The sequence below is a fragment of the Leopardus geoffroyi genome, chromosome A1 (genome assembly GCF_018350155.1).
Source record: "Leopardus geoffroyi isolate Oge1 chromosome A1, O.geoffroyi_Oge1_pat1.0, whole genome shotgun sequence".
Classification (NCBI taxonomy): domain Eukaryota; kingdom Metazoa; phylum Chordata; class Mammalia; order Carnivora; family Felidae; genus Leopardus; species Leopardus geoffroyi.
Genome location: NC_059326.1, coordinates 163102140 through 163127554, shown reverse-complemented (window position 1 = coordinate 163127554; position 25415 = coordinate 163102140). Strand labels below are relative to the sequence as shown.

Genomic DNA, 25415 nt, shown 5'->3' with positions numbered 1-25415 from the left:
TTCTTCTTCTTCTTCTCCTCCTCCTCCTCCTCCTCCTCCTCCTCCTCCTCTTTCTTCTTCTTCTTCTTCTTCTTCTTCTTCTTCTTCTTCCTCTTCCTCTTCTACTTCTTCCTTTTCTTTCCAGCTTATTCCCTTTCAGAGTCATTTGTTGTCTGTAAAGCTGCTTCAGGAAGCCTTAAAACTCTTTGTTATAGCTTTTAACTTTATTTCTACGTGTCTTAAGTCTTGTCTCTAATGTACCTCACAGTAAACATTGATTTTGGCTATTATGTTTCTTGCAAACCATTACTTTTTCACATTCTATCAGTTAATTAAGGATGAAAAGCCCCTCAGTAAAGTCAACTTCTATCCATTGACTGAGGGTCTCAGTAGGTAGTAGAGGGCTGCACATAATAGGTACTTTTTAATATAAAAGTTTATGCTTGAAATAATTTTATAAATAATTATCTTTGTTTAAGTATCTACTGTATGCCAGGAACTGTGTGAGACACTCTTAGCATATTACTTCAGGCCCTCACAATACTTTTTCAAATGAGTTGCCATTATTTTAATTTTATAAATGAAGAATTAAAGGTAAGAACATTTAAAAGAATTCCCCCAAATCACATAATAACCAAGAAGAGTTGGACCCAAAGTCTAGGTTGAATTCTCCATACATGATTCTTCCTTCATGGTTGCCACGTTTGTTTTCCTATGAGTTTAAAAATTACTTAGCATTTCATTTATCCAGCAGTTAGACTTTTATTCTCAATAAACATAAGCAACTCATGGGAAGCCAATACAAAATAAATAAAGCAAAATACCTGTAATTGCTGAGAGCACCAATTTACTTAATGTTTTTTTTTTTTTTTTTAATTTTTTTTTTTTCCAACGTTTATTTATTTTTGGGACAGAGAGAGACAGAGCATGAACGGGGGAGGGGCAGAGAGAGAGGGAGACACAGAATCGGAAACAGGCTCCAGGCTCTGAGCCATCAGCCCAGAGCCCGACGCGGGGCTCGAACTCCCGGACCGCGAGATCGTGACCTGGCTGAAGTCGGACGCTCAACCGACTGCGCCACCCAGGCGCCCCTTACTTAATGTTTTTAACAATACTTTGCAGTCACTTTCAGCCTACAACCTGTAGGTCTTATGGTTCATATAGAATATGTAGCAAATTTGACTACATAGTTATGGGAGGCAACATCGTAGAAACTGTTGCAAAAAATAACTACACTCTATCAGTGAAGAATCAAGAACCATACACCTCGGCAGCTAAGCAATCCAGGGCCATTTACTAACCGCACAGATAGTTCTATACCTCTTCTTAATAGTGAAGTCATTCCTTGTTAAATAAACTACATTACAGTAATTTGTAACATCATGTCATTTTTCTGTTTTATTGACTCATTTGCCGAAAAGAGCTATATAAAATAGCCTCCCTAGGTTACTTTAGTGAGTTGTTCTTCCTACATACATGTTTAGAGGTTTTAGCTGAAATAGATATTATATGGAGGATATTTAACAGCACCTCATAAACACATATTGTTTAATTCAAACTGGTCTCTTGAAATATCTTAAGCTCTTGAATTGCTTAATTTCTCAGGGACTGATTTAGTTGGTAGCTATATTTCAAAGCCTATATTGAAATTTAATGCAACAGTCATTTGTTAACTTGTAGAAAATATGCAAAATTATTTTAATATCCATGTTTACAGATTCAAAGACAGTTTTTTTGTTTTTTCTACATTTAATATTTCCAAAATTGGGGTACGTTTTATAACTTTATTTACATTTTCTATGAAAAGTTGTTTAGAAAAAAATTTTAATGCTTATTTTATTTTTTGAGAGAGAGACAGGGCACGAGTTGGGGAGGAGCGGAGAGAGAGGGAAACACAGAATCCGAATCAGGCTCTAGGCTCTGAGCTGTGAGCACAGAGCCCCATGCGGTGCTAGAACTCACAAGCCGTGAGATTATGACCTGAGCCGAAGTCCAACACTTAAACGACTGAGCCACCCAGGAGCCTCTGAAAAGTAGTTAAATTCGTGATAAAATCTTTCAGGAAAATACATATGAAGGTGTCCATTTTAGTATTATGAAAACAAAAATTGTAAACAAGCCATACCATCAATATGGGAGTGGTTACATTATAGTAAATTCATACAATAGGATTCTGTACAAAAACTGTACCATCATATAAAGATAGCCAACATGGATTGTTAAATGTGATGTCTAGTAAGGTTAAAATGTGCAAGGCAAATAGAGGTCTGTTATTTCTTCTTAAATACTTAGGCTACAATCCTTGCAGCTGGATATTATATAACAAAAGCCTGTGATTAGACATTTTTTCCCTTGAATAAATGCTACTATTAAAAAAGACACAACTAAATCATTTAGCTGGTGAAAAAACCAATTATACAAATGGAAAAACATCAACTTATTATAAAATATGATAAAGGAATTGCTATTAATTCTGTGATTTAAATAAATCTTGGCCCCCCCAAAACTTATTAACTTAACTTTTTAGAATAGAAAAGGAACCTCTGTAATCACACTCCCCATCAGGGTAACCACCAGCTCTATATGGCTCTTGAGCATTTGAAATGCGGCCAGTCCAAACTGAGGTGTCCTGTAGGTATAAAATACAAACTGAAGACTTAGTGGAAATAAAAAAAAAATATATAAAATATTTCATTAATAATTAATGATTTCAAAAATATTAATTATATGTTGAAATAATATTTAGGACATATTAGGTTAAATAAAATATATTACTCAAATTAATTTTGCCTGTTTATCTTTACTTTTTTGCAGTGGGACTAGAAAATTTTAAATTACATATATGCTGACATTTTATTTCTATTTTACAGTATGGCTCTATAACCTGGGTTTCTTAGAGACTCAAAAACTTCAAAGGTCTCTTTTCTGGTAAAACTGAGAAGAAATGGGGCGCCTGGGTGGCTCAGTTGGTTAAGCGTCTGACTTCGGCTCAGGTCACAATCTCATGGTCCGTGAGTTTGAGTCCCGTGTCGGGCTCTGTGCTCACAGCTCAGAGCCTGGAGCCTGCTTCAGATTCTGTGTCTCCCTCTCTCTCTCTCTGCTCCTCCCCTCATTCACGCTCTGTCTCTCTCTGTCTCAAAAATAAATAAACATTAAAAAAAAAAAACTGAGAAGAAATTAGTGAGGCACCACTTATTATTTCTTTATCACACTCCTTTGGACTTAAAAAAAAATTTGTGATCAGAACAACAGCCACAAAAAATCCAAATTTACATGAGCAAATCTTCCTCTGGGAGCTCATCTTTCTATCATCATGCAGTTATGTTAGTAAACAACAATACAGGTGTGGTTTCCCTGACTTTCTAGCTCATACTCCCTGTTACAGTGAAAAGGACCTATCTTTTTATGACTGTCACCTGCTGCTTCCAGTGGTGAATTCCTGACTTAACTTTCCTAAAGGGCCACATCATTTTTTTCTCCACGGGTATTTTAAACAACATTGGGTATTGAAAATATTACTACACTTTCACACAGTTGTTTCTTGCATAAAGGTTTACTCAACCCTGGAAGCAAGTCAAAGGGCAGTAGGTATGATACCATTTATTAGTTTCGGGCACTTCCCTTCTATTCTTAATTTCTTGTGTGTTTTTATCACAAAAGGGTGATGAATATTTTCAAATGCTTATTCTGCATCTATTAAAATGATCAGGTAGACCTATGTCTTTTGTGAATCTGGGGTATTATATTAAATGATCTTCAAATGTTAAAACAACCTTGCATTCCTATAATAAATTCCATTTGATCATGGAATATAATTCTTTTTATATGTTGTTGGATTTGACTTGCTAACATTTTGAGAATTTTTTTTTTTTACAATTCCTGACATCTTTTTGAAAGATATTTTTATGGATAAAGAATTCCTAGTTGGAAATTTTTCTTTCATATTTTAAAGATATAGTTTTATTATATTCTGGCTTGCATAGTTTCTGATAGTATAATTTTCTTTTCTTTATTTACTTTTTAAAATGTCCATTTATTCATTTATGTATTTATTGTATAATATACTTTTGTTTCTCTATAAATTATGTTTGTCTTTTCTCTGCTTCTTTCAAACTTCTCTAATTAGGCTTGATTTTTAGCCTATGCCTATGATATGTCTAAATGTGTTTTTTTTTTTTTTTTTTTTTTTTTTGTATTTATCTTGCTTGGCATTTTCTGAGATTATTGCTTATGTGGTTCTACATCTTTCATTAATTTTGTAAAATCTATGACCATTATATCTGCAAATAATCTTCCAGCTCATTGTCTCTCCCAGGTACCTCAGTTATATATATGCTAGAACATTTAATACTAATTTTCAGACACTGTATATGAATGTATATTGCAGACCAATCTATTTACACCTGGAAGTGATGATACTTCTATCTGATTGTTAGTCTAGTTTTGTCAATGTTGATAGGGGTAGAGTTGGATTTGGGTTTTGTTTTTGCTCCATTTATCTTTTGTGAACCATGTGCTTAAAATTCTAATGGGAATTAAAGCCTCGTGTGCTTTGTCTGAAACCTGGGGTGCTTGAGAGTCTTTTGACAGTATTACTACTCTCAGCTTTCATCAGGGGTCTAGTATGCCTGTACCACAGATGGGGCTTCCTTCTGCTCTCCTGACCCACCTATATTGGTGCAGTGTCATTGCTTTTTTATTCATGCAAAGCTCATACTGGAAGCAGGTTCCTCTGGACCAGTCCCAGTCTTAGGCCCTGAGTGCCTGAGCCTCAAAGGTTGGACTTTGCCTTGTTTTGGTGGCAGGTCTTGGGAAGGGATGATGTTCCTGCCACTTTGTCTTTGTCAGATGGCTTGTATTTCTACCCTTCCCTCTGGTTGCTGCCAACCTTTGGGTTGATCATAGAACAGGATGTTTTCCTGCCTCTCTTTCAATGGCAAATGGTTTTTGCTCTGCTCCTCTCGCTTTGCAAGTGATTAGGGGGCAAGAGAGTTTCCTGCCTCAATTCCAGAGGCTGAGCTCCTTCTGCTTTGCTTGTTAAAAGGCTCAGGAGCACAGCACTTTGGAGTAGGAAGATCAGGAAGAGTCCTTGTTTCTTCCTCATTGTCAGCCTATCACTACCAAATGCATTCCTCATTAAGGAGGTTAAGCATCCAACTTTGGCTCAGGTCATAATCTTGCGGTTCATTAGTTCAAGCCCTGCATCGGGCTCTGTACTGAGAGCTCAGAGCCTGGAGCCTGCTTCGGATTCTGTGTCTCCCTCTCTCTACCCCTTGCCCACTCACACTCTGTCTCTCTCTCTCTCAAAAATAAATAAACATTAAAAACAAAACAAAAAAAAAAAAAAGGAGGACTCTCCTGCTCTCTCAGATGGCAAATATCTAATAAGAGGGTGTGGATTCCTCTTGACTCTGAGGTTCCTAGGGTTTCTAAACCATTATCTAGTCCTTATAGTCCTCACTTGTCCTTTAAAAGTTAATTTAAATTTTCAATATGTTTTTAAATTTTCTTTTATGGTTGCTACCTCCTCCTTCTGTGTTCTGCCAAAGCTGAAAGAGTCTGTGTGTCCCATTCTTCTTCCTAGGGGTTTGTTAACCTTTGGAAGCAATTCACCTTGTTGCTTTGCAAATGTAGCTCTCCAGTGGGTTTAAAAAAGTGATGATTTTTTATATAATCCAGATTTTTTTTCTTGGTTGTTATGTTGTTATTGTCTTGGTTATTATGTTGTTGTTTTCTTGGTTATTATTGTTATTAGAGTCAGGTAACATTCTGTTTGGCTGTGTATATTCTGGGTAGAAGCAAAAGTCTTAGAATCATTTCTTTTGATCAAAGCCATCTTTCTCCCTCTGCTCTCAGGCAGTGCCCAGTCAGGTACTAAAGCACGAGAATAAGAGTCCCCTGGCTTTCCACCCTCCAAGGCATGTTGTTTCCTTTATGCTTATTAATGTCATGAAGCAATGTGAGGGTGAACCCTAGTTGAATATGATGAATATGGAAAAACTAAGGTATTTTTTCTACTTATGTAGTGACCACATGTTTGACAAAGTAGGTCTCCTCATAAGGGCAAAATAACATTTCCACTTACTGATGGGCATATAGTGAGGCAAGATGAGGACTCAGGTTGGAGGTGGGGTCTGTGGTACCCTCCTCCCCAGCACTTCTCAGTGTTTTTTCTCCTGGTCTACCAGCCCTAGCACTTACTAGCAGCACAAAATTTTTTTGAAGATCTGTATTGTTTTTGGTGACACAATGTCTAATCCATTGGAGGGAAGCTAGTTTCATGTTTCCTATAAAGTCACCCTGCCCATATATATGGCCTGAATAATTAATATTTGTGCCTGAGAAAAGGAAGACAATAAGAAGACAAATTTTCACCATAAAAACATACAAGTTTCACATTCTGCTACTATTTTCCTATATTCTTTCTTTTCAGTAAAATTGTTGTACCTAAGAAGGTGAATGACATGGGGTCCCATCCCACTATTTAGGGAGGAAAATAATAATCCTTTCTGTTCTTGGCTAAGGATAGTTTCTAGGACAATAATTTCTCTATGTAAAACACTTTACTTAGGCACATTCATTGGAATATTGTTTTATGATCTTTGCTGGTTTCTCCAAATATGATAGGAGTGTCTTTTTTCACGTCTCTGATTTCTCCTGGTCCTTCAACACTTTGCAAGCTGTTTCTAGTGAGACCATCCAGTTCAAAAAACATTACAGTAAGGTAAGTCTGGGGGAGTTTGGGGGACAGTTCTGATATCGCATCACTGCACATTTCTCTTTCCTTGCTTCCTAATAAAAAGTACTAAATCCACTAGAGTTACTCTGGCGCCCCCTGTTTGTGCTGGCAATGATCAGAATCTAGTCATAGTAGCTTCCTCCCCACCCCCCACCCCTTCCCCACGTGGAAGCAGAGAAGGAAACAGCCTTGGAAGTTCTCTCTGGGCAACTGTCACCCTTACAGGGACGTTTGCCTTCTGCTCAAGGAGAAACGTTCCCTCTGGAGGCCTGGGCTGCAGGTGCCTCCGGTGACCCCCAGTTCCCTGACGTCGGGCCCGCCGGCGTTTTGGTGGAGCAGGCCGCGCCTGGAAACCGCAGGGCACACCTCCTCTAGCCCTGCGCCGCCCTCTGTGAACCAAGACCCCGGCCTCCGCAGGCCACAGTCCCATGCAGGACGCCCGAGTAGACATGGGGCCCCAGGCTTCCCCGGCCCAGATTTCTGAGGACACCTTGGCCGAGGACGCCGGGAACGCCACGAAAAGTACCCTGCAATTGGGGACGGTTTCCACTAGCCTGATCAAGTTCCACGCTTTCCCACAACAGGGGAACGATCAGGCTGTGGCCAGGCCCGCCCTTGGGAAGAAAACACGAGAAGGGAAAGAAAGTTTGGAAAGGCCTTGTGGCTTGGGCTGTATAGTTATTCCCAGCTGTCAGCGTTTCAACAACATCCAGTGCTTCCTGGTTTTCTTCTGCATCCTGGTCGCCTCTCAAGGTGAGCCTGAGCGAGGGTGGCGGTCGTTGTGGTGAGGGCTGTGGCGGGGTGCCTCAGGGTTGCTGAGGTGGGGGAGGCGGGGGACAAGCTGTGAGTGGGGGAGAGGACTCTGTGTGGTGACCAGCTTGAGGCAGCTGTACTCTCACGTTTTCAAGGTACGTCTGGAATAAAAACAGGTGAAAGGGCCCATTACTTGGGGTTTGTACGCCTGTCATTGCTTCACCTCTGCAGGCACCTGCGTCAGATGACGCAGTCTGCCTAACACAGTGTGTGTGACAGGGGCCCGGCCTCCAGCTAGCCGCTGGAGGGAGGGTAGTGCTGAGCCATTTGATGTTTGGTCACCAACTCTGAGAAGTTCAGGGCCGAATTACTTGAGGGATTAAAGTAAAACTGAAAACTGTGGCCACTGGTGGGTTCCTGCTTGTGCTCACAATTTTGAGACACGCACTGGCGGAGCAGCTCCCGGCCTGGAGTTTGTTTCCTCATGTGTGAATTGAGGAGGTGAAGTGGGACCTCAAATAATCTATATCAGAGAACCCAAACTGGCAGGTGTTTATCTTGGAGGGAACAGTTCAACAAAGAATGTGAATTTGAATGCCTTTTGGGGGGGGGTATGCATTCTTACTTGGCCACAGCTGTCACCCCGCCTATTATTTAGATTCATAGCCTGTTTCCACTGACGGCATTGAACTTTGCCAAAAATGATCCCCTTTTGCTTTAAAATGTTATGTCTAAGTAAGTGCAGTAAAAAGGCTGTATATGATAAGAATCACAAGAAGCACACATAAATAGTGATCAGTTTGTCTTGATTTTATTAAAGTAGTTTCTTGGGAAGAGGCATTTGAATTGTGCCTTGATAAAAGAGTACAGTTCTGATAGCTGGGATGTAGTTAAGGAGTATTTATTGTAAAAGGAAATCAATGAATGAATTTTTTGAAAAATAAACACTCAGATATAGAAAAGCCTTGTTCTAGAATGTTGAGTGACAAGTTTGGTTTGGATGATGGTTTCACCTAAGCACCAAAAGGAGTGATTATTTTATTCATTGTGTCTCCCCAGGACTTAATTTTAGTGACTAAGTTAGAAAATACACTCAATAAATATGTACTGAATGCATAAATCAATAAAAAAAAAAAGAAGGAAAAGACAGATTGTCACCACATTAAGGTCTTTAAATACCAGACCGAGAATTTTGAAAGGATACTAAAAGATGTTATTTATTTATTTATTTATTTATTTATTTATTTATTTAAATGTTTATTTTGAGAGAGAGAGAGACAGACCACAAGGGGTGGGGGGGAGGGGAGTGGCAGAGAGAGAGGAAGACACAGAATCCGAAGCAGGTTCCAGGCTGTCAGCACAGAGCCCGACGTGGGGCTTGAACTCACGAACTGTGAGATCATGACCTGAGCTGAAGTCAGACGCTTAACTGACTGAGCCACCCAGGCGCCCCAAAAGGCATTTATTTTTTATTAATGTGCTAGGTGATGAGTAAGAAGCTTTACAGGTATTAACTCACTAAATAGAATCTTCTTATTAGGCTAGTAATGAAGAGCCATTGGAGGTTTTTGAGCAACTGGTTTACAGTGAATGTTTTTAGCTCCACTACTTATTAATGACTTCATACAGGTTATTAGCTCAGTTGGGTATAACGTTGAGTTTTCCATTCATAAAAATGATATATCTCTGCATGTATATTTATCAGTTGATCTATTTCTTATTTATTGTTACATTTTAAACAATTTTGAAATAATTTGAAACATGCAGAAAGGGTGCAAAGTGATACAAAGAATTCCTATGGCTCATACACCCAGATTTTCTAGTTGTTTACGTTTTACCACATTTGTTGCTTCACTTTTTCTCTGTACCTACAGACTTTTTTCAGACATGGTACCCCATTACTGCTAAATACTTCAGTGTAAATTTTCCCGAAGTGAGGACACTTTTCTATATAACCAGTATACACCCTTTTCAGTCAGGAATATCAGTGCAACACTATCATCAAATTAGGAATTGGTGGTGCCACTCAGATAACGCCAACTGCCTCAATATGCCTCAACTGCCACGAACATTTTTAGACATTAATCTGCAGCAATTACTCATTTTTTCCCTGTTTCTTATGTCCACACAAGTCTTAAAGTATATGGATCTTTCATTCTGTATGTTGAACTTCAACCTGGTTATGTTTGATGTCTCCTTATAACCAGACTCAGGCATGCCTGCCTGATTGGATCCAGGCTGTTATGAAATTGGTATCAGGTGTAGTCCCAGAAGATCTACCCATAAAGATGGGATTTTTAGGACTGGTTTTATTATTCCTTTCGTCTTGAGGGAAGTTCTGAGCTGTTTGACAGTGGAAGATAGGTAGTCATTTTTGGTATGTGATGGCATCATAATGAATCAAGCTATCACTTGTGTTTGATTGGGATGAAGTACGAGTTGAAGTATGTTATCTTAAAAGCCCAAGTGTCTCTACACTTTACTTTGTGGAAGTGATAATGACCATAAGAATTCTGGTGTAGGATGGACTCTTGAGTGCCCTTAAAAAGTGCTCTTACGAAGGGAAAATGACAAACTCATTTCTGATAACTCCCAGCTCAAGTCCTGGTCTGAGAATTCTAGAGCTCCCATCACATCCCTAAAATAAGTTCTCATTTCTTTGAACTGCAGAGCTTGTATTTTTGGAAATCAAATACAGAATTTAAGTGTATGGGCCTATGAGTTATAATGCCAGTGTAATGAACAATCTTGTCAAGTCTGTCCTGCATCTTCTCCTCTGTTACATTTCCAAGAAGAGTTGTTAATTTTTTAGTCTGTTCAGTTTATTGCCTGTTAGGACAGAGTGGTGACTTCCAAGCTCCTTACATGTAGAACTGTTACAGTATGAATTGTAATTGAACCAGGACTTATAAGTTTTTGTGTGGACATATATTTTCATTTCTGTGGTTTTATGCCTGGAAGTGAAATTGATGTATCCTATGATAACTCTTTGATTCACTTTTTAAGTATGCTATAGGTTTTTCACATATGTGCTTTATTGGTTTGACTAAGTTGCTTTCTATTCCTAGTTCATTGAGTATTTTTATTATGAAAGTGTTTTGGATTTTGCTATATGCTTTTTTTTGATGTTTGTGTGGGTTTTCTCCTTTATTATATTAATCTAGTGAATCACATTGATTCATTTTCATATATTGGAATGAAATTAAGAAACACTATGATTTTGCACATTTAAATTGGGTGAAACATTCAAAATAATTGTACACAGAGACAATTTACTTGAGGAGTTTTGTCTTGTAAAATATTAGTAAATAATTCTCTGAATGGAGTATTTTGACTAAAATATTTCAGTACAAAAAAAAGAACTTCGAACATTATTTAGTAGTGTTTTCTTTAGATAGTTATGCACCTGTAGAGGGTGTTTTCTCAAAATATGATCTACAGTGAACAGTCTTTTGGAGCTTTATATTAAGTAACAATTATTTTTGAGGTCTCTAAGACCTCATTCAGGCTGAATGATTCACTAGAAGGATGTGGACTCAGAGAAAGATGTTATCCTCATGGTTATGACTTATCCTCATGGTTACAATAAAAGGATACAGATTAAAATCAGTAGAGAAAAGACACATGGGACAAAATCCATAAGAGACCAGGCCCAAGCTTCCATGTGTCCTTTCCCAGTGGAATTGCATGGCCATGCTTAATTTTTCCAGCAACGATGTATGATAACACATGCAAAGAGTTGTCAAAAAAGGAAGCTTATGTGAGCCTTAGTGTCCAAGTTTTTGGGAAGTATTACTCATGTAAGCATACAGCATCAGTGTGACTGACCTGAACTACTCAGACTCCATTGCCCCACTCCTACACACACAACAAAACATGCGTTTGCCAGAAATTATATTGTTAGCATAAATTATCTGATCAAACTGTTACAGCATGGCCCAAGGCCTCAGGCATACAACAACAGATGTTCACCTTAAATTACCTTATTAATATAAACTTTTTAATGGTTCTATGTGGCCCCAGGCCTCGGGTGTAATAAAGCACTCTTAACAGGCAGCATATTACAAGCGTTCAGAGTCATTTTCCAGGAGCCAATCAAAGGCCAGTTTTGAAGACAGGCATTTTTTTGAGCAACCACGGCCTGCTGAGTTAACCCTGTACTACAAAACTATACAAAGCAACTTGAATGAATTGCTGCTAATTTCATGAGAACATTTAAACAAAAGATCATATTAAAAATATATTCTCCGAAAAATATGAATAACATTTTATTAGAGACAAGTATGGCTAAGAAGTTAAAGTATGTGAGTGCATATCAAGAGTCATATTCTTTTATTTCGTAAAAATTATATATAATATAAAGTTTTGAAAAGTTTTAAAATAAACTTTTAGCTTCACCAATGTAATAAAACTAATTTGTCCGTAAATTACAATGTGAATTGTAATTGAACCAGGAAAAAAAAAAAAACTGTGAGGGCAGAAGGGTGGTGCAGTGAGAGAGGGGGAGAGAGAGAATCTCAAGCAGGCTCCATGCTGTCAGTGCAGAGCCTGATGGGGCTGGGGGTGGGGGAGAGGGGGAGCTTGATCTTAGGAACTGTGAGATCATGACCTGAGCTGAAATCAAGAGTTGGACACTTAACCAACAGAGCCATCCAGGCACCTCTAGAACTTTTGACTACAAAGATTCTAGGGTTGACTGATCGCTTCTGATTGTTCTAGAAAGTTTACAGAAAGAAAATGAGAAGTTTAGGGCATGATTAGGGAAATGTGTCAGCTTCTCTGATGGTTCTATGAGAATCTCATCACTTATAGTGACACACTGCATATTTTGACCATTTCCAACCCCGAATTACAACGTAAGTTCAATTCACAGATTTATCATATCACTTTTGTCAGAGTTAAGACATTGATTGTGGAAAAGCAGAACCCTAAGATTTGGGATCAAGGCATTTGGGGAATTGAATGAGTCTGAGGACCATAAATCCCCAAATCCTGAACTTCCTTTCCCAGTAGGAACAAATATTTCTCCTATGTCTGAGGAAAAATCAATTACTTGCTTGAAAATATTAACCTTACCTCACCCAAGTGAAGGGAGTGCTGGTTGCCCTTATGATCTACCCCACCACCCCTTACTGTTGCCTGAACCATAACTAGAATTAGATCCCAGCCTTCATAGAATGACCAACATAAAATCAAACCTGGGAGATAATATACACCAAAAATTTCCCTGCCAGTTCAGTGACGTGTCTAGGGAATGATTGGTTTGGAGTGTGAGGACTACCTCTTCTAAAGGGAAGGAAAGTTTCTTCACTTGTTCTACTCACCATTAAGAAACATAATCTTTAGTGAACCTATGGTTTTTTGAAGGTGGAAATATGTTATGGTAGATAGTCACACTGTAGCTCCACTCAGGGGCGGCCCTAAAAAAAGTAGAGGAAAAAGGAAATATTCCCAGTGGGCAGAACATTAAGAAGTATATCTGGTTATCTATATTGCCTAGAATGGCATGTTGCCATTGCCTAATGGTTTCACCATTTGGTAACTAGAGGAGAACTGGGAAAGTGTTATGTCTATTTAAATGGGCATAGTTCTCCTTTGTGGATGTTCACCAAAGAAATCCATTACAGAGAAAGCGTTCAACAATGAGATAGATAACCATACTGTGAAATTAGCCAGCTGCTTTCCCCAGTCACTGCATGTCTTGTTCAGTGGGCTCATATTTATAGTGGCAACTGCGTCAAGAATGGAGGTTATGAAAGAGCTGGATGCATAATTCATCTTGACCAGCATTGATATGGCTATTGCACTTATTGAATGCCTTATATACTGTCATGATCACTTATTATCACATTGCTTTAAATGAAGGAACTCATTTTATAGGAGAAGAAATGTATCAGGATGTTAATGTTCATGGAATTCACTGATCTTACTACATATCTCCATAACCCAAAATTCTTGGCCTTATAGATGATTATAATGTCCTATAGAGGACTCAGGTAAGGTCCAGCTAGGAGACAACAATAAAAAAATGGGGATGCTGTCCTGTAGGGTGAGGCATATGCTTTGAGATAGCAGCCTACACATGTCATACGTGATCAAGAAGTACAAGAGGGGGTGAATAGTGGAAGAAGGGGGTTATAAATATCAACTGTGTTTGCATAACTATTTAGAGAAATAAAAACAACAATGATGCATTTTTCTCTCATTTGTTTTATGTGTACACAAACACAAACATATATACATTTGTGTGTGTGTGTGTGTGTGTGTGTGTATTCCAATGTTTTTCTTTTTCCCTTTTTATTTGATCAAAGAGTATTATGGGAGATAATGTTGCAAATTTATCTCTAGGTTACAGAATATCCCTGAGAAGGAAAATTAATATCCCAACACCAGAGTTGGACATAGTTACTGACAGGACATTTCTTGCTTTGACCATTATTCCCCTTGGCCACATCTAAAATGAGAGTTGAGGAAAATTCTTCTCTTTGATGCAGCAACATTTTTATACCTTGTTTCCTCCTGGTCTTGCTCTGTTAAACTGTTGTTGCTCTAAGTTTGACTTATGGTTTCTTTTTCAATGTAATTCCCTTGAAAATTTAGTTAAGTCTATGATGTCTTTGATTAGTTATTTATACCTTAGTTATTTATACCTTTTATACCATTTATACCTTTGCAATTTACTTTTTGTATTGAGAAAATCCATTCAGGTTTGCGATTGAACTAGAAGATGGATTCACACTACCTTGAGATATATATGATGACTGGTTGGACTGTGTGTCTCTGCTTTTGAGGGAAAGAGTGAGAACATGTTTGTAAGAATGATAATTGCAAAATGTTAGGCAGAAACATGATGGTGTCCTTGTTAATTTGGTATGTTAGTTTAAATAGAAGAAGGGTGAAAATATGTCCTGAGTAGTCTAAAGTGTGAGCTCTCAAGTTACTTGTCTGTTGGCCATAAACTTCATCATTCACGGTCTGGACTGGACTCATTCCTCTATTTACAAAGGGGACTGGGAGCTTGTAAACTACAATTCCCAGCCTTTCTTTCTCTCTGGCTTCCACTTAGGTGGTGCCAGTGAGAGGCTATGGCAGTAGATTTGCAAAACGGGCAAAGGAAGGCCTCTTTTTTGTTTTTTCCTCTCTGTCTGTGGTGATGTTTTTGGCAAGAGCAGCAATGCTTGGTGAGGAAAAGCCCCTGGATTTATGCTCAGGAATCACTTCAGCTTCATCAGCAGCAGCAGTGCTTATGGTTGTAGGTCTGCAACTGCAAGAGCAGCAGAAGCAGTGGGTGGCTGTGAGTTGGCTCTCAAAGCATTATGTGGGTCCTGGCTTCCTGCAAAAGAGGCGGTGACGGCAATTCCAGCTGGAGCAGCAGCAGTGGCCCATGCTCCCGCAACCTCCCTTGGCGTAGGGATCCTGAGTTTTGATAAGTAACTCTTTTCCCTTTTCATTCCAAAAAATGTATTATTTTGGTAACCAATGTCTATATTAATTTATTTTTCTTTCAAATATTTAGCATATTTTTTCCTAGTTGGATACTGAGTGATAGAAAAGCACCCGTAGGATACCATTTATTTAATGTTCAGGAACAGGACAAACAATTCCTGTATTATTCAAGGATATACACATTGTCAAAAAAAAAGTGTTTAAAAGGGTCAGAAATGATAAACTTCAAATCTAGGATGTGCGTTATGGAGAGAGAGAGAGGAATGTGTTTGGGGAGTACATATTGGGCTTCAAATATTTTGATAATGTTTTATTTCTTGTTCTGGGTAGTAGATAAACATAATTATTAGATTGTTATTTATTCATATTCTATGATTGAAATGAATACATTAAAATAAATATCAGTTGGCACAAAAACAGACACTCAGATCAATGGAATAGAATAGAGAACCCAGAAATGGACCCACAAATGTATGGCCAACTAATCTTTGACAGAGCAGGAAAGAATATCCAGTGGAATAAAGACAGTCTCTTCAGCAAGTGGAAAACTGGACAGCGACATGCAGAAGAATGAACCTGGACCACTTTTCTTACACCATACACAAAAATAAACTCAAAATGGCTGAAAGACCTAAGTGTAAGGCAGGAAGCCATCAAAATCCTCAAAAAGAAAACAGGCAAAAACCTCTTTGATCTTGGCCACAGCAAGTTCTTACTCAACACATCTTCAGAGGCAAGGGAAACAAAAGCAAAAATGAACTACTGGGGCCTCATCAATATAAAAAGCTTCGCACAGTGAAAGAAACAATCAGCAAAACTAAAAGGCAGTCGGCAGAATGGGAGAAGATATTTGCAAACGACATACCAGATAAAGGGTTAGTATCCAAAATCTATAAAGAACTGATCAAACTCAACACCCAAAAAACAAATAATCAAGTGAAGAAATGGGCAAAAGACATGAATAGACACTTCTCCAAAGAAGACATCCAGATGGCCAACTGACACATGAAAAAATGCTCAACATCACTCATCATCAGGGAAATACAAATCAAAACCACAATGAGATACCACCTTACACGTGTCAGAATGGCTAACACTAACAACTCAGGCAACAACAGATGTTGGCGAGGATACAGAGAAAGAGGATCTCTTTTGCATTGTTGGTGGGAAAGCAAGCTGGTGCAGCCACTCTGGAAAACAGTATGAAAGTTCCTCAAAAAATTAAAAATAGGGGTGCCTGAATGGCTCAGTCGGTTAAGCGTCCGACTTCAGCTCAGGTCATGATCTCACAGCTTGTGAGTTTGAGCCCCGCGTCAGGCTCTGGGCTGACAGCTCAGGCCCTGGAGCCTGCTTCAGATTCTGTGTCTCCCTCTGTCTGCCCCTCCGCTGCTTGCACTCTGTCTCTCGCATTGTCTCAAACATAAATAAACATTAAAAAAATTAAAAAAAATTAAATATAGAACTACCCTATGACCCAGCAATAGCACTACTAGGTATTTATCCAAGGGATACAGGTGCGCTGTTTCGAAGGGACAGATGCACCATAATGTTTATAGCAGCACTATCAACAATAGCCAATGTATGGAAAGAGCACAAATGTCTATAGATGGATGAATGGATAAAGAAGATGTGGTATATATATATATACAATGGAATATTACTCAGCAATCCAAAAGAATGAAATCTTGCCATTTGCAACTATGTGGATGGAACTGGAGGGTATTATGCTAAGTGAAATGAGTCAGAGAAAGAGAAATATCATATGACTTCACTCATATGAGGACTTTAAGACACAGAACAGATGAGCATAAGGGAAGGGAAACAAAAATAATATAAAAACAGGGAGGGGGACAAAACATAAGAGACTCTTAAATATGGAGAACAAACAGAGGGTTATGGAGGGGTTGTGGGAGGGGATGGGCTAAATGGGTAAGGGGCTTTAAGGGCAATGTTGAAATCATTGTTGCACTTTATGGTAACTAATTTGGATGTAAATTAAAAAAATTAAAACCACTCTAAAAAAAGGAAAAAAATTCAAAAATAAATACAATAAATATCAGTAAAAATCACTATTCTTCAGTAAATAGGTACAAAAATTCAGTTCTTAAGTATTTCTTAGAGGTTAAGGTCTGTTAGCATTTTAGAAAATGGATCATGTGCTTATAGGGTTAAACAATCAGAATAATGTAAAATAAATTTAATGTAAATTGTTTTCCTTTGTAATGATTATAATGGTGTTCTTTTTTGTCTCTTAAATGCATACTATGGCTTTCTGTTTTTTCTTTTTACATTTTAGGTATTGTGTTTGGTCTTGTAGATCTAAGCATTGACACTTTTCAGAAGGAGAATCATCTGGGGACCAGTGAAAATTTAGTGTTATCTTTGACTTATGATATTTCATCTTGCCTGATAGTACTATTTATATCATACTATGGAGGGAGAGGAAACATACCAAGATGGATTGCATTTTCTTCCTTTTTAGTAGGAGTTGGCTCACTTTTCTTTGCTTTTCCATACATTAGTGATGGACGTTATCAATTGAGTGCAGACCCTGAAGGTAAGATTATAAAAGATACAACAAATTACTATTCATTTAAACCATTTCCTCTAGTTTATTTAAAATAGTGATATTTGTGTGTACATCCATCCGTCTGTATCTATTTATATTACCAAGTTTATTAAGCTAATTAATTATAGCTCCATACTAACATTTATGTGCCTGTCTCTCATCTTCTCATGATCAGATACCCTTTCATTTAAGAGATAGGGATAGGAAGAAGAAAGAATATTTTGGGATAATTGTTTATCTTTTGTCAGTTTTCATATATATTACAAATCTCTTGAGAACTTTGGTAATTCCTTATGTCTTCCACAGTATGCTTTAATTAATCCCTTTATTTTGACCTCAACACACATACACACAAGCAGAAATAAGTACATAAATAAACAGAAAAAGAAAGATTACACCCTTTTGAAGGTACTCCTACCATTTCAGAATAGGAGCTGCCCTTCTGCATAGTACTTGGAATCTGAAGAGATTAGTGACTTCTTTGTTCATTTTTTAATAAGTTTATTCCACAATCTTTTTGCTGTTCCCAGTAGAAGAAGTCTATTTTGAGGTTTCATAGTGCTATTTCTGACACTGTTGTGTTGGGTACTTTATTGTTGTGTATAGTTCTATAAAAATGTTAAAATGAATTTACCCATTTTGACAACTTTAAACTGGACTTTAGCAAGGCATGGTGGAAAAAGCCATGAGGATGTGTCCATGTGTGTATGTATGTGTATATACATGCTTATGATATTTAAAGGTATGCTTATGATGTGTGCTTATACTTTAAATAAATAATATTAAATATAGTTTAATATATACTATATAATTTGTATATTAAATATGTTGATATATCATCAGTATGTGAACTATATAACATTCACATAAATTTATTATGTATTTATTACATTTGTACAATGTAAATATGTAGGCTAAATGTATTAATTTGTAGAATATATTTGTAGTATAATTAAGATATATATTTTTTTCCTGGGGACAAAAGTCAGGGGTACCTACCAGATGCCATATTTAAGAGGAACATGTGTGTATGTGTGTTTTGTATGTGTGTGTGTGTGTATGTGTGTATGTATATATTTACACATAATTGTGTATATACATGTAATTGTGCCTACACATTTATATGTGGTTTATAATATTTGTATCTTTCCCAATATTCCCACAAATATCCTTTTATAATTGTGTTTTTCAGAGAATATGGTGATTGATTGTAGAATGGCTACATTCAGTGTAAATTAAATGTTAACTAAAAAAAGCATACTGGTGGAAATAGCTTTGTAAAAGGTTAAATATTTCATGAGAGATACTGCATATTTGTTGTATGTGTAACTTTTGACTGATTTAATAAAAAATTATCTTTTCAAAAGATACTTGCCAAGAAATGAAGATCATCAAGACTTGCAGGAAAGCCTCACCATCATTCCAAGCAAAATACATAGCTTCCTTCATCCTGGGGCAGATTGTGCAGGGAATAGCAGGCATGCCTCTTTATATCCTTGGAACAATCTTTATTGACAACAGTGTTGCCACACACTCAGCTGGCATTTATCTAGGCAAGTTGTTTTCCCTCTCTAATATGATTGACCCGTTTTGAATTTTTTTGAGCTTTTATATCTTGGTGTACATGTTGAAGCTGATATGGAAGCGCTAATTATTGGCTCTTATAATAATATTATAATAAATAATAACAGGTATGTTTGACCTCAAAATCACATTGAGTTGCCTAATTCTGAGGAGTTGCTTGAGATTTGGAATTGTAGACAAGTCATCTGAAAGTCATCAAACAGATAAAGAAAAATTGGAAAAATACATACTGTCTTAAGTAATAAAATCTATACTCTTTGTATGTGTGTCTAATATATGTATAATACATATAACATTTATATGTTTTATATATATATGTATATATATATATAGTTTGTAATATCAAACTTTATAGGCTGCGTTTCATTTCTCCAGGGACAAAAAACTCAAATTATTATATTGAATTGCTTGCATAGTTGTATATTTAAGCTTTGGGGACATAGGTGGGAAGCTGCTGCCATCATGTTCGTAAGGAGATAGAAATATTGTTTCATACCTCCTCAGCGCTAGATTCAATGTTGAAATCGTCATCACCATTGTACTAAGCCTTTTCATACGTTAACTTACTTCATCTGTTTTGGGGAGCTCAGATATTTTGAAGTTAATGAAAATATAATCTTGTTCATCCCATCAAGAAGAGAAGTGATGTGCTATTTAATTGACTACAATGTAGTACTCTGTTTCCAGTGTTTTATGTCATGGTATCCTACAGTAAATAACCCAGGGGTATATCTCAGAATAATGTGTATTTCCTTATGTTTTAATAGCTCCTGGCCCTGGTAGATCATCTGTCTGGACAGGGTTGTCTACCTATCATATTTTTTTTTTAAAAATTAGAAATTTAACAAAATATATATTGTGAAGGTGACTTAAGAGAAAACAGCATTTTGCACCAAAATAGTGCTTTTTCCACTAGAAGTAAGGAAAATTATGTCAATAGATTAAAATAGTTGACTTTCATATGTATATTTGCTTTTAGAAAAAAATTTGCAGTGATTTATTAGTGTTGGCTGAGGGTGGCAACAAATCTGTTTGTTTTACTTTTGGTTCTAATTGAGATGTACACATACACACTGCAGAAAGAAACTTACTGTATCTCCACCTCCTGCCACCATAGTTGCCAGGGTGAAGGATACAAGCTATCACAAATTAAAGTGAAATCAGGTATATCAAATTTATATTTATATTAAATATAAATATATTTATATCACATTAAATATATAGACTAAATAAGATACAGTGAATTATATAATTAACTTGCCTAAGTTTCTTTATTTATGCATTGGATGAAATACAGGATGGCTAATTTTATGTGTCTATTTCACTAGATTACGGCAACCGTTTATTTGTTTCAACACCAGTATAGATATTTATGCTATATTTTTTAAATGTGACTAACACAGTCAGTAGACTCTGAGTAAAGCAGATTACCCTCCATTGTGTTGGTTAGCCTTATCCAATCGGTTGAAGGCTTTCAGAGGAAAGACTTGGGTTTCGCAAAAAAGAAGCAATTCTTTCACCAGACTGCTAGATAGAAGCTCTGCCTGAGTTTTTCCAACCTTCTGGTCTTATGGATTTCAGGCTTAATTATGGACTCACTACTCTAACTTTAACTCTTGCCTGGATTTCCAGCCTGCCAGCCTACTCTACAAATTTGGACTTGCCAGGCCTTACAATTGCATGAGCCAATTATTTATAATCTCTCTCTCAATATCCTATTGGTTCTGCTTCTCAGTTCTGCTTCTCATAACTAATAAAATTAGTTATGAAACTTTCAGAAGTAATCTATTTCAACCATGTAATTTTTATCATGACAGAACTGGCTTATGTAGTTGTTTGATGTTCAGTATTCATTTCATAGGCTTAATGGACGCTTCATTAATACTTGGATATTCTTTGGCTTACGTGATAGGAGCACCCCTTATGAAGGGGACTGAAAACAGTACTTTTCTTATTAGGTAAGTCATTTTATTTCATTTTTTGTTGTTGTTTATGTGATATAAAATATTTATTGGATATGTATAGCCTATAAACATATATTTTTAATTTGTTGTACCATATTTTTAAGAAAAACGTGAATGTGACTGATACGTGTATTTATGTACATATAAATACACTTTTATCTTTGTTTGAAATGCAATATATTGTTTGAAAACATTATAAAGACAACCTTATTACTAATTCTGAATATAGTTTTTTTGAAAAAATTGTGGAGAAAACAAACGACATAAAATTTATCATTGTAGCCTTTTTTTTTTTTTTAATTTTTTAACGTTTATTTATTTTTGAGACAGAGAGAGAGACAGAGCATGAATGGGGGAGGGTCAGAGAGAGAGGGAGACACAGAATCTGAAACAGGCTCCAGGCTCTGAGTTGTCAGCACAGAGCCCGACGCGGGGCTCGAGCTCACGGACTGCGAGATCATGACCTGAGCCGAAGTCAGACACCCAACCGACTGAGACACCCAGGCGCCCCTGTAGCCTTTTTTTAAAATTTTTTTTTTCAACGTTTATTTATTTTTGGGACAGGGAGAGACAGAGCATGAACGGGGGAGGGGCAGAGAGAGAGGGAGACACAGAATCGGAAACAGGCTCCAGGCTCTGAGCCATCAGCCCAGAGCCTGACGCGGGGCTCGAACTCCCGGACCGCGAGATCGTGACCTGGCTGAAGTCGGACGCTTAACCGACTGCGCCACCCAGGCGCCCCCCCTGTAGCCTTTTTTAAGTGTTTAGTTAGTACAGTAGTGTTAACCATGTGCACACTGTTATGCACCAGTTCACTAGAAATTTTGCATCTTGCAAAACTAAAATTCTGTATCCATTGCACAATAACTTCCATTTATCCCCTTCTCTCCAGCCCCTGGAAATCACCATTTTACTTTCTAAGATTTTGGCTACTTCATATGCCTTATATAAGTGGAATCATGCAGCGTTTGTCTCTTTGTGACTGGCTTATTTCACTTAGCACAATGACCTCAAGGTTATTGAACATATGCCATAGCATATGCCAGTAAAAATACTTTCTTTTTAAAGCTAAAAAATAGTCAATTGCATGTATATACCACAATATTGCATCTGACAAGGGAGCATATGATAAGACAAAAAGTCTGTAGTATGACAACTACAGATTTCACTGGTCTTACTCTGTGCCCTTATCCAGAAATAGCTGACTTGATAGAATGGAGTCATGTCTTGGTATTGTCCACACTTTTTGGTGGAGTATTTAGGTTTTCTCTATTACTATCATGTCATCTTCAGAGATAGTTTTACTCATTCCTTTCTGATTTGAATGCCTTTATCTCTTTTTCTTCCCTAATTGATCTGGCTAGTACTTCCAATGCAATGTTGATTAAAGTGAGCAGATTGGGTATCCTTATGTTACTCCTGATCTTATGGGTTCGTCATGATGACCTTTATCATGTTGATGCATTTTCCCTTTTACTCAATTTCTTGAGAGTTTTTATTATGAATGAATGCTGAATTTTGTTAAATGATTTTTCCACTTCAATTGACCTGATCATATGATTTGTATCTTTCATTTTGTTCCTGTGGTGTATCAAATTGATTAATTTGCAGATATTGAACCATTCTTGCATCCCTGGAATAAATCCCCCTGATTGTGGTGTATGAGCCTTTTAATGACTTGTTAAATTTGGTTTCCTAATATTTTGTTGAGGATTTTTGAATCTGCGCTCATCAGGGATATTGGCTTGTAATTTCCTTTTCTTGTAGTGTACTTGTGTGGTTTTAGTTGCACATTAAATGTAATATCCAATTTCAGTTTGTTTTTTTTTATATAATATGGGAAATGGGTAAAGCTTCTATTTTTCCCCTCAAAGGGATATCCCATTGTATTGATGACATTTATGGATCATTCTGTGTTTTTTTTTTTAAATCAATTTATTTTTTACTGATATTATACACCATCTATGTCATAAATTAAATTTCTTGCATACATAGGTTTCCTTCTTATCTGTTGTCTCTCTAATCCGTTGTCTGATCTCTCTCTCTATTTTCATGCCAGTACTACAATGTTTTAATAACTACAACTTTATATATGATTTGCTATTTGGTTGGGTAAGTCCTTCCTCTGTATTATTCACCAAAAAGCAGGGGCTATTTCTGCAAAATTACTCTTTCAGATAAACTTAATAGTCTCAGGTTACAGTGAAAACATTTTGATTTGAGATACTTGAATTTACTTATCAAATTGGGAATAAATGTCATTTTTCTATGCAAGAATATGGTATATATTGCTCTATTTTCTCTGCTCTTCCTTTGTGCCATTCAATAAAGTCTTAGGAATTTTGTTATTGAAAATATGCCATTAAGCTTATTCCTAGTAATTTATTTTGTTAGGAATGCACTTGGAATCTTTATATTATTACTTCTTAATCAATTATTTCTAGTAAGAGGAAGATCTGTTAATATATATGGCACCTATTAAATTCTTTGCTTACATTTTCTGACTATTTTCCTCAGTCTTCTTGGTTATCAATTATTTACAGAGAGGTAATAATCATATATAGCATAATGCATATGGTTACAATACATAGCTGGATTCAAAAGTAAAAAGAGAAAAAAAATTCTAAATATTTTAATCAGTGAGGAAACACATAATCTTAGTGAAAATCTAGAGTTGAAACTTTCTATGCATACCATGTCCAGATATATATACCTCTCTGATAATGGAACTCAAGATTGCAACCTAATAGTATTGCAAGTCGGAACTTGTATCCCTTAATAATATAACAATGGATAAGGAGTTAGCCCACTAATAAATAAAACTGGGAATATTCTCCACTTTCTGTGAAAGGCAGGGCCTATATGCAAGCTCCTCACCAGGTCACTGTTGACAAACAGAATTACCTGCGAGAAACCAGCACCTTCAAAACTGTGGTTCTTAACTATGTGGGTTTTGTCCCACAATGGATGGTCAGACAAGGTCTTATGCGTCTGTGGAATTGAAGACAGTGGTAGCTGTATGGTAATGAACATCTCCAAATCTTCTCCCTAAATGATACAAAATAACTTTATAACTATGAAAATTTTCTGCAAGATCATGGCCTTAGCATGACTGAAGACAAATAGTGCTGAAATTGCAAAATGAACAGGGAGTAAAAGAGAAAATCAACACAGGATCCTTCACATTCCCATCCTGCCCTGCTTACTGCAAAGTCTGCCAAGGCAGACCAAGAAAAAGCTGCAGGGAAAATGGAAGATAAAGTACTATGGGTGATTACGTATGATCACCAGGAGAGTGATAAACACTGAATCTGAGTTGATTCAGAGAAGGAATTGTAAGAAAGGCATTTCCAAGTGTATGTAATGTAAAGGGTTAGATATCAGATAAAAGGTTAGTTGCTCACCTTAAAGGCCAGGCTTGCCCTAAAGGTTGTGCATGATTTAAATGGGCAGGAATGATGTTTAAGTATAGGTAAGAGTTAAAGGGGTAATCTTCCAAAAGCATAGCTTCTGTTGACGACAAAAGTTAAAAAGGAACAAAGAATTACTTGTGCCACCTGAGTGGACATGGGAAAAGAAAGAAAAGAGAAAAAAAATTAGAATCTTGTAGGATAAAAGAAACCTGCATAACTGGAGGAGTCACAATCAGCAAAACAAACAATAGGGACAAATTAACAGAAGATGTTCCTCCCTTCCTCCTTCCCTGTCCCTCTCTCTTTCTCTCTGTTTGATTATGGCTTTGTAATGAAATACACAAAGTTGAAATTTTTAATTTTTCTCTGTTAAAGTGCTGAAGACATTGATGATCATCACAAGTGGCTGAGGAGTTGGTGGATTTATTTTGGTTTTGTCTCACTTACTGCATGGATAACATTAATACCATTGTCATGCTTCCCACACAGTGTACGAGGTGACTGTAAAAATGTAATTCATTAAGTTAAAATACAGTAGGTTCCTTGTCCCACTCCCATTTCCTGTTCTCAGAATATGGCTGAACTACTTTTCTTTTTGTCATGGAGATATGACATATGCTAGTGTTATTTGAACACATGAAACTTCATGTTGCCAAATACTACTTTGTTTATGTGCCAAACTTTCATTAGTATATATTTTTGTTTCTTGTCATTTTTTAAAAAAGGTAGAGGTCATAAGTTTTCTTTAAAAAGAAATATATTTAAATCTATTTACCTAGCATTATTTAATACATGTACCACCTGAAAGAATTATTGTAAGATAAAGTAATAACTATTAAAATTCTTTTGGAAACACTAAAAAATACATGTAACATTAGAGAAATCAAATACTCTCCTAATGGTAGTACATTTTATTGGCACAAAATATTTTTAGTAATGTCAAAGATGACTCTTTTACATTTTAGGGC

At 36.7% G+C, this 25415-nt stretch overlaps 1 protein-coding gene across 2 annotated transcripts in view; it reads left to right on the top strand.

The window, feature by feature from the left end:
- The first annotated feature begins 6930 nt into the window (after positions 1–6930).
- The window catches only part of SLCO6A1 (solute carrier organic anion transporter family member 6A1), a 100663-nt gene continuing 82178 nt past the window's right edge, over positions 6931–25415 (top strand). Inside the window, exons 1-5 of one of the 2 annotated variants that reach the window (XM_045499468.1) lie at positions 6931–7471; positions 17214–17474; positions 18854–19039; positions 20932–21028; positions 24823–24944. In XM_045499468.1, coding sequence (XP_045355424.1) covers positions 7147–7471; positions 17214–17474; positions 18854–19039; positions 20932–21028; positions 24823–24944 — 991 coding nt within the window. In that variant the 5' untranslated portion in view covers positions 6931–7146. The remainder of the gene's footprint in view (positions 7472–17213; positions 17475–18853; positions 19040–20931; positions 21029–24822; positions 24945–25415) is intronic. The other variant, XM_045499476.1, reaches the window with a different exon arrangement.